Below are 10,055 nucleotides of genomic sequence, written 5' to 3'. Positions count from 1 at the left end.
CCTAAGAACCAGCCAACTGCTTGTGTGTGTGTATATACTGATGTGTCCAACAAATAACTCCCACTATATAATGTGTGTGGCTTAAACTCATCTTTGTAGTATACGGTGATGTAAATCTTATATTTAATAGCCTAACAGGTGACCAGAAATGTGTTTCTTTAACAGTTACTTTTGCCGTAGTCAGAAACAAAAAAGGGTGTTGATTCCTACTCTTTTCTTAGATTTGTTTTAACAACATGTGTGGTCTAGTTTGTAGTTTAGATTGGAATAGAGTTCAAAAAAGCAGAGGTCCAGTAAAGCATTGTGCAATATTCCCATGTTTACTGTACTGGATGCATTGGGTAAATACCCTCAATAATACTTACTATTTCATATATAAATAACAATCTCTGATTTTCTGAGAATGCCAATCAATTTCTAAGTAAATATTTTAAGTTAAAAGGCAAACCTAGAAGAGAGATGTAAAATGAAAGAACTTTTGAAATAGTTTATACATGTAATTAACCCTTTTAGTGCTATATATATACAGAACTGATCTTTAATACTCTGTAATTATTAGTAGTAATACCCTCCCCTCTGACTCCTCCAGCCATCACCAACTCTCATTTTTCTTATCCTCTTTGCCCTTCACAAGATTAGACCATACATGCTTCCCTCTCTTTTGACATTCCCCTATGCCTTAGTCATCAGAACATGGCTACCTCCTTAGGTTGCTTTATTTTTGCTTCAAATCCTCACATTCTGCTAGCTCACCCCCCAAAATGAAATGATTCCTTCATATCAAAAACCAAATACTCCTTAAGATGCACAGGTAACATTTTTTTTAAAAGTTGCCTTCAAATGCATACCTCGAACATACTAACAAAAATGTCAGAAAAACTGGTGTATCCAAGCAGACAATCAACCGAAGACCAAGAGTGGTTGGTTTCAGCTCTTCAAAGCTGACCAACAAGTTTAAAGAATAGCCCAAGAGTAAAGTGGCCTTCGCATTCCCATTATTTTGAGGAAGCAGCATACCAGACCAGCGTCCTAGTGCATCCCGAAGCCCTGTACATCATACAGACTGTATGTATGCTTCAGGGAACAACTGTAAGTCAAAGAAAACTGAATAATGCTGCCAAGGAACAATAAGGAGTGAGCATTGATTCAAAGCTCCTCAGGGCCTCCAGACAAATGACCATGGACTTTCACCCATCTAACCTTATGTTGTCAAAGATAAATGGAAAAATGTGAAGGAAGTATAACTGATGCAGCGGGGTCTGGCTTCGTCTCAATAGCCTCGCAAGTCGTGAGTTTCATCTCAATGGGGTGTTAATTCACAAGCATGATCATTTATCAGGACTGTCCAACTGGTAGCCCACAGGCTGCAAAAGGTTAATGTGTATGGGCTCCTGCCCAGCCATCGCTCGCACCATTAATCCTGCTTCTGTGGCAGTGGTTGAGGGACAAGGCAGCATGACCACGGGCAGCCTGGTTTCTTGCTGCAGCAAAGACCAGGCTTGATCAATGACTTGCAGCAAAGTTGCAGGTTTAAACTGTATATATAAAAAAACCCTTCTTCAGTGTGAGAGCAGTGAAGCAGTGGAATAGACTGCCTAGAAAAGTTATGGACTCTCCATCACTGGAGGTGTCCAAAGCAAGTTGGATAAGCATTTGTCCAGGATGATGATAGGACTAGCCATGGCTATGCTCTACTGCAGGTATTTTCCATACTTCTGGGCTTTGCTGATCACCACATGGGGCCAGTAAACATTTTTCTTTTTCCATTCCTGTTGCTACATGTCAGGGGTGTTGTTTTGTTTGTTTTGTGTCTTCCACGTAAGTACTGAGTGTTGGCTGCAGCCCAGCCTAGGGATTGTGACCGGGGTATGCCAACGTTCCTGCTGGGGCTAACACCTGGAGGTTCCTGGCTAGACAGTCCCATCCTCACACTCATGGTCAGACCTACTAACATATTTGGGGTCAGGAAGAAATCTTACCCCATGGTCAGATTGGTATGGACTCACTGTGGGAGGGTTTGCCTTCCTCTCTATCTTCTCCCTTGGCTCTCATCCTTCGACAAGGATGTGTGCGGGGTGCTTTGGATAGAGATTATCCTGCCTCAGGCAGGGTGTTGGAATCGATGACCTCCAGAGTTCCCATCTAGCCTTACTTTTCTTTGATGTTCCCATTTTTTCTCTTGATGATTCCCTGCCTTCAGAGAACCAAGATCCATAAAGAGTTATGGATAGATGGAGGTGGAATTCACTACTACAGTGAGTTTTGAGCCACTTTTCAGCACAGAATGGAGCGTGAAGAGAAATGAAGTCTTCATCAGATAATATACTCACAGCATTCATGCCAACCAGTTTATAATGGCAGTTATAACTCTCCTGAAATGCAGAAAAAAGCAATATAACGTCATAAAAGATTTTTCCCCCAGGAATCATTTGGGATTTAGCTTGATAGGACAGGACATGAATTTTTCTACCTCCTGTAGATATGGACTGCTCAAATGGAAATGTCACCTCTTTGTGTGAGTAGGAGGATTGTGGTGGCAGAGTGGTAAAGGTATAGCCCCAGAATTGAGACTTCAAGCCCTGCTCTGGACTCAAGCCAAAGGCTGCCTTTGTTGAGCCAACTGTAAATGGGTTATTTGTGCTAGGAGTCAAAGGTGACATGATACTAGCCACATTACTCTCATGTATGCCTCGATGCTGCTAGGTTCAGGTGGACCTTTAAGCTGGTGTGAGGGTTTGCACGTGTGACTTTTGCATTTCTTTTCTAAGCACCTTTCCAGAATAAAGTAGCTCTACAACAGAACGAGAAGAAAATGTAAACATGAAAAAAAGTGTAAAAAGAGATCTACCAAGGAAAAGAAGATAGAAGGTCTAAAAGTACCCAGCAGTCACCCAGGAGTGTTTACAACCAATACACACATGTGAAAGACTCTCCTTTGTGACAGCCAACAGGATCTTTCAGCTTGCAATAGGCTACTATATTATTGTGCTTAGAAAACTGGTATGAAGAACTGCATGAGCTGTCAACTCAGAAATGAAACAACAGCATACTGAACACACAACGAACACCAGAATTTTGAAAACATTTGGACTTTGTTTTTCAGCTGAACCAGCTCAGAATGGAAATTAAAGACTGTTTTGTAAATGCAAATGAAGCATGGGAGTTGGGTTCATGTTTATTTTTAGAGTTATCTGATTCTGAAATCTGAAAAACTAGACATGACAAAAGCAATTCTGCTGCCAGAAAACTTGAACCCGAACAGGGACGCCAGAGAGCGGTCCCAACAGACCATGTTCCACAGAGGGAAGGTTTCTTTTCCCCATCAGAGAAGAATGTGCCTCCCCAGCCCTACTCAGGAGCAGAATTTGACCCTTAAAAACATAACAAAGTCTGCTTCTCAGTCATGCTAATACCTTGTTTTAGTTAGTTTCTTTGCTAAAGCATCTAAACCTGAATGCATTTGTAAATTTAAACAGACAACCCTACATATTTAGTTGGCATTCCTTTGCAGGGTGATACCATACGATAATCTCATTGACAAATGTATTAACTAAAGTCCATGTTTGCTGTAGTTATTTTTTATGGAAACTGCAATCCTAAATCAGTTTGGTGCTTTTGAAAATCCCACTCTACACAAAACGTAATGCTTCTTGCCTGGTAGTCACTTTGCAACCAACACACAAAATTAAACCTGGTTCCAACTCAACAGGCTGTGACCTCTATAATCTGACCCTGCTCTGGCTTTACAATGTACCTGCTGCTAAGGAAGAGGGAATTTGAGATTGGAGTGGAAGTCTCTCTACTCCCCCTACTGGAAGGAGCTCCACACAGCAACTTCCACCCTGCCTAGGACACACTCATTGAAGTCACTTGGCATTCTTCTTCCTAGGAAAAATGTCATCAGGTTTGGAGAGAATCCATTTTGCAAGCTAACGCAAGGTTTGGGCACAGGTCAGAATAAAGAACTGTGCACAGAGGACAGCTCCATAATAACAGTCACTATTTTCAATCTCTGACTTAAAAAAAGAAAAAAGAAAAAAAGACCTGCATGGCATACAGAGAACTTTGAAATTTTGCATAACTGCCTTCATTGGCCCCTCTCGTAGCCCAGGCTGTTGGGCCTGACACTCTCACACCACGACTACTCGCCTTGCAATATCAGACTCACAACCTGTGAATTGACCTGCCTGGCAGACAAGCAATACATCGCACCTTGCACTCTAGCTTCATCTTTCTCTCCCCAAGCTGCCTTTATGGGCTCTGGAGACAGCTGCCTTTATGGCTCTTGTAAGGGCCTTACAAGAAGACTTCTACTAGGGAGTAAATTTCCACATTTCCACTGTGGAAATGCCTGGGTCAGCTGAGCCCAGACTGTATTACCTCTGCTACTGCAAGGAGAGGGATGTCAGTGGGAATTTATAACAACAACAACAAACAGAGAAGGGCATTTAAGGCAAATGCAGCAATTACATTTTATAGCCAGACTAATTGATCAGCAGCTTCTTAGCATTAGGGTCTCATGGCTTTAAAAACCAAGCAAGTGTGAGTTCTGCAGTTGTAAGCAGCAGAGCCAACATAGCTGGGACTGCAGGAGAAACGCAAACTGAGTGTAAAAAAGACTGCTCACAATGGAGCAAATGTTTATGAATGCTTCCCGACACAATCAATCATATTGATTTCGAGCTGCATGGACCGTCTCTGATACTCCGTGTACAATTCCAGACAGACAAGCACCCACGGAGCACAGGAACCAAAGCCCCCTTTGGTGCTGGAAAAGAGATTTAGCCCTAAGTTTTGTGACAGATGGAGTTGATAGTCTCATGATGAAAAAAAGCGCCAGTTTTTGACAGGCAGCAGACACTGGTGCCTCTTGTGGTCAAAGACCATGTTGCTCTGGAATTAAGGTAGAACTGACATGAAAAGAAAGCCTGACTGATGCACTGTCACCTACACGCCGGTCGGTGCATATCGTATACTATCCAAGAACTTATATTGCATGCTACCTTCATTTGATCGGTGTATTTTCTTTCAAGCAAAGTGTTTTGTGTAGAAGGGGAGCCCGATATGTTGACAACTAGACTTTTCCCCTTCAGCTAAAACTGATGGGGGAAAACTTCAGCTAAAACTGATGGTTTCATCTCAGTTAATAGATGTCAGCCTCTAACAGCAGGTCAAAGCAAGCCCTGAAGCGAGGGTCTAAGGTTATAATGAGCATCCAGCATCCCTTTGTGGATGATGGCGCATCTAAATCCCAGTGCAGGGAACCCATACGCAGCATCTTGGTGCAAATGGGCGCTTGGTTTCCAACACCAAAGCAGCACCAAGGGACTGCCAAGGGGCCACACTCCGAGGCAGCAGTCGCAGTGGTGTCAGTGGGTGCTGCTGTCAGTAAGCCTATCTGCTCCTGCCCCACTGAAGCCCACTGCCTGGTAGAGGATTTCGGCAGGAGCTTTGCTGCCACCGCCATCAGTGGGAGCCCGAGGGCTGCAAGTCACTTGGGACAGAGCCCTTTCTTTCCGCAAGGTTTTGGGGAACAAGTCTCCCCCCTTCTCTCTCTGGGGAGGGGAGGGAGGCATCCCCGCTACGTGGCCAGCTGCGAGTCTGTCCGTCTCTCTGCATCCCCTTCGCTGACACCAGATCAGGGGGATCCCAAGCCCAAGCAGCTTGCAGCCCACCCCCTCCCTCGCCTTTCTCTCCTCTCTGGTACAAACCAGCTGCAAAGTTTCTCCCGGCTTTTGTGCGGCGGAGCCTCCTTAATGGGAGGAGGGGCTCCTCGGGGGCTGCTGTCAATCTCCTTAAGCCTTTCCTTTCAAGCGCTGAATGCGAGCTGCCCACCAGCTCCAACCCCCTTCCCCTTTTCTGCAGGAGCTCGTAAAGAGAGAGGGAGGGAAGCGGGGGGAAGTTTCAACAACAGCCCGAGCCAATGGCGAGTGGCGGCGCTGGGAAAAGGGGCCGAGCGAAGGGAAGGGAGAAGCGAGGGGGGCGGCGAGGAGAAAGGGTGAGAGCGCCGGCCGGGGGCTGTGCGGGAGGGGAGGAGCGTTGCTAATTTTGGGGGGGGGGGGGGGGTGTTTGCTTGACCATGCATGCGGAATGAGGCCGCGCCGCAGCACGCCGCGCCGGCGAGGGGGCCACTTTTGTATTTAAAGCCACGCCGGCGAGGGGGGCCGAGAGCTTGTGGACCACGGAGAGCAGCCGCCGGCGCAGAGGAGGAAGAGGAGAGCCCCAAAGCCTGATTCTCCCCCCCCCCCCGCTTCTTCCTTTTCTCTCCCCAACTCCTCCCCGCCGGGCCAGAGAGGCCAAGCGCGGGCGGGGGGAGCTGCTCCCGGCCGAGGAGAGCGCGCCCGGCGCCGGCATGTGCGAGGATGCTGCGGAGCCGCGGCTGAAGGCGGCCGGACGGTGACTCGCCGTGGGAAGCAGCAGCAGCAGCCGCCGCGAGGAGGAGGAGGATGCGCCGCAGGGGCGCGAGCTGCCGCCGGAGCCGCTGATTCCCGGCGCTCGGGGTCCCCGGCGGGGGCCGCGATGCCTCGATGAGCGCCGCGCCGCCCATGCCCACGGGCTCCCCGGGCCGCCGCCGCGCCTCTGCCGTCCTCTGCCGCTGCCGCTCCCGCCCGCCATGGGCGCAGCTCTGCTGGGGCTGGCGGTGCTGCTGGGCGCCGCCGCGCCGCCGCCGCTGCAAGGCCGGCGGCTGATCTGCTGGCAGGCCGTGCTGCAGTGCCAGGCCGAGCCCGACTGCAGCTACGCCTACAGCCAGTACGCCGAGGCGTGCGCCTCTGTGCTCCTGCCGCCGCCGGGCCCCGCGGCCGCTGCAGCCGCGGCCGCCTCCTCCAGGCGGCGGTGCCCGAGCCACTGCATCTCGGCGCTCATCCAGCTCAACCACACCAGGCGGGGCCCGGCGCTGGAGGACTGCGACTGCGCGCAGGACGAGACCTGCCGGGCCACCAAGCGGGCCATCGAGCCCTGCCTGCCGCGCACGGGCGGCCCCGGCGGGCCGGCAGCGGGCGGCGGCGGCGGCGTGATGGGCTGCACCGAGGCGCGGCGGCGCTGCGACTGGGACAGCCGCTGCAGCCTGGCGCTCAGCCGCTACATGGCCTACTGCGGCAAGCTCTTCAACGGGCTGCGCTGCACGGCCGAGTGCCGCGCCGTCATCGAGGACATGCTGGCCGTGCCCAAGGCCGTGCTGCTCAACGACTGCGTGTGCGACGGGCTGGAGCGGCCCATCTGCGAGTCGGTCAAGGAGAACATGGCCCGCCTCTGCTTCGGCGCCGACCTGGGCGGCCCCGGCCACGGCCCCGGCGGCGCGGGCAGCAGCGGCGGCTCGGACGGCGCCGCCGACGACTACTACGACGAGGAGTACGAGGACGAGCCCGGCCCGCGCGGCAAGGACGAGCCCGACGAGCCCGGCCCCGACTTCGGCTTCCCGCACTCCACCGACTGCGCCGCCCGCCCCGCGCTTGCCCGCCTCCCCCCCCTCCTCCTCCTTGTCCTGCTGCGGCTGCTGCTGCCTCTGCCCGGGAGGCTGCTCTAGCGGGGATGGGCTGGGGCATTTGTGCCTGGACCTTCCTCTCGTCCCCCGGGGCCCCTCCTGGCTCCCGGCTTCTCCCCTCTCTCCTAAGGCTTCTTCCCTCCCTCGCCCCCAGAGATCCCCTCCACCCCACACTCCTGCGGGCTCTCTTCCTCCCCCCCCAGTCTCTCTTCCTCTCTCTCCTGATCCCTTCCACCTAACCCCCCTGCTGGCTCTTGCCTCAGCCTCAAACACACACTAACAGCGGCCCCCTCGACCCCAGCCTTGGTGCAGGCTCTTCCCTCAGCCTTGCGCCCACACCCAGCCCCCCTGCCCCAACACTGGTGCTATCTCTTCTCTCAGACACGCGCACAGTCCCTCCATCACCCCAACACATGCTGTCCCATCTCTCAGACACACACACACAGTCCCCCTCGCCCCACCCCAACACGGGTGTTGTCTTTTCTCTGACACACACATACTCCAGTCCCCCTCCACCCCAACACTGGTGCTGTCCTTTCTCTCAGTCTTACACATACACAGCGGCCCCCTATCACCCCAACACTGGTGCTTTCCTTTCTCTCAGACATGCATGCACACCCTCCACCCCAGCACAGGCAGGGGCTCTTCTTTCAGCCTCAAACACACGCGTACACAACACACATACCCAGATCTTCCCAACCCCAACACAGGTGCAGGCTCTTCTCCCAGCCTCTCGCACATAAACACACATGCACACACATGTACTTCTTCCAGCCTCATGCACACATACACACACATCCCCTCCACCCCCATACCAGTGGGGACTGTTGTCTGGGCCTCACACACATACAAACACTGCCCCACCCCAGCTCCCGTGCAGGCTTCTCTCTCAGCCTCCCCAAACACCCCCTTTCAAATCCCATTGTGATGCTGATGACCCCCAGTTCATAGGCCTGGTGAACCAGCCTCTGTGTCTTGTGTTTTGTTTTGGGTTTTTTTGCCTGGGAGTGAAAAAAAAAAAAAAAAAAAGGAAGGAGGGAAGTGTCCAGGACTGTGGATTCTCGTTATTGTTATTGTTATGGTTTGGGTTTGTTCTTAAGAGTGTGCACTATGCAATTTGCTCCCCTCCCTACCCACCATCTTGTGGCAAGCAGCAGGCAAATGAATTTAAAAGAGGAACTATTAGCAAAGCTACTGTAGGTTCATTAGCATCCCACCAAAAACAAGCAGCAAGAGCAACATGCTGAGAGTTGCTTTGGAGCATTTTGACACGTAGGTGAGAAAGAGGCGGTGGACTGCCAAAACTACTGCCTTTAACTGCTCCGGAGTAGTCGACAACTTGATCTCAAGTACCATTCTCTGCATCGCCATTCATAAAAGTCACAATGATGCCTGAAAGAGGATTACATTTCTATTGTCTTTAATTAGCTGGAAAAAAAGTTCTGAATGAATTTGGTGGCTTCTCCCTTCCCCCCCCCCCCCCCCCCCCCCCCCCCCGCCTCACATGCATCTTCCTCCATAACAAAAGCTTGCCAACAAACATCTCTTCCTTCTCAGCTAAGGACAGAAAAATGCTGATTTCTTTCCAGAGTTGTTGGCTATACTGAACAATGCAAGTTTTGTTTTAAAAGAGCTCTGCACTGCCATCTTTGAAAGACACTTTTTAAACTCAAGAACTTGTATGTACAAATATCCTGAGAAGTTATATTGCCTCTAGTCATATCAGGGTGCTGACCTCTGGTAAATCTTATATAAAATGTATTTAAAACTGGGATTTGTTACCAGTTGCTCTACTTTGTACATAGAATTTTATAAATTGTATGCTTCGGGAATAATTTATTTAAAAAAAAAAAAAGAAAATTAAAATTTTTAAATCTATGTCCTATTTGCCAGATAATTGCATTTACCCTTCTTTTCTGGAAAGGTACAAATTTCATGTGTCCAAAGGGACACGCACCAATGTTTCAGTGAAGGATTCACTAGAACATCAGATGTACAGTGTATTTTATAGATTCGAAGTGAACTTTCTTATTTGGAGAGAGACTCTATGAACATTGTAGAATTGTATAAATGCATTTCCGAGCTGCCTTAAACATTGTATTTTTATAGAAGGCATAAAAAAGGTCCTATGTTTTAAATATCTCCGGCTTTGTGTATTTTTAAATGTGTAAATTAGTAAAGAAAGTTTTAAACAATGGATGTGGTGAAATTGTTTTCCAGAGACACAGCTATTGAATGGCCTCTCAGCTGTGTTGTAGATGGAGGAGGGGGGAGGAGGTGGACCACAGAAAGCAAAAAAAAAATTAAACACTCCTTATCTGTTTCTGGTGCTTTAAATAGATGTAAATTACTGGTATTCTTACTTTAATGAGTAATTACATCCAAGAGGTAAATACAGCTTTGAAAATACCACTTAAAAGCAAGTGGGTGATTTGATAATGTGTTGGCATGGTAACATGGTAGCGCCAGAACTGTGTAAAACAATTCTCACTTTTCCTTCCAAGGACGCTGGGCTGGAAATGGAGGAATGCTGCTCTCACTCCACACTCTCAGAGACTCTCTTAGGTATGCA

The 10,055-nt window shown here is 49.7% G+C and overlaps 1 protein-coding gene across 1 annotated transcript; it reads left to right on the top strand.

Moving 5' to 3' along the window:
- Nucleotides 1-6,042: 6,042 nt before the first annotated feature.
- On the top strand, nucleotides 6,043-9,678 carry GAS1 (growth arrest specific 1). Its single transcript, XM_019478211.2, has one exon. The coding sequence runs from the start codon at nucleotides 6,614-6,616 to the stop codon at nucleotides 7,523-7,525; it is 912 nt and encodes a 303-aa protein (XP_019333756.2). The 5' UTR covers nucleotides 6,043-6,613; the 3' UTR covers nucleotides 7,526-9,678.
- The last annotated feature ends 377 nt before the right edge of the window (nucleotides 9,679-10,055 follow it).

Source organism: Alligator mississippiensis, chromosome 3 (genome assembly GCF_030867095.1).
Source record: "Alligator mississippiensis isolate rAllMis1 chromosome 3, rAllMis1, whole genome shotgun sequence".
NCBI lineage: Eukaryota > Metazoa > Chordata > Crocodylia > Alligatoridae > Alligator > Alligator mississippiensis.
Note: the sequence above shows the minus strand (reverse complement) of the source record. Positions and strands in the feature narration are given on the sequence as shown.

What these genes read in the sequence shown, in the direction of transcription:
- GAS1 (XM_019478211.2), top strand. Translation starts at nt 6,614, where the DNA reads ATGGGCGCAGCTCTGCTGGGGCTGGCGGTGCTGCTGGGCGCCGCCGCG.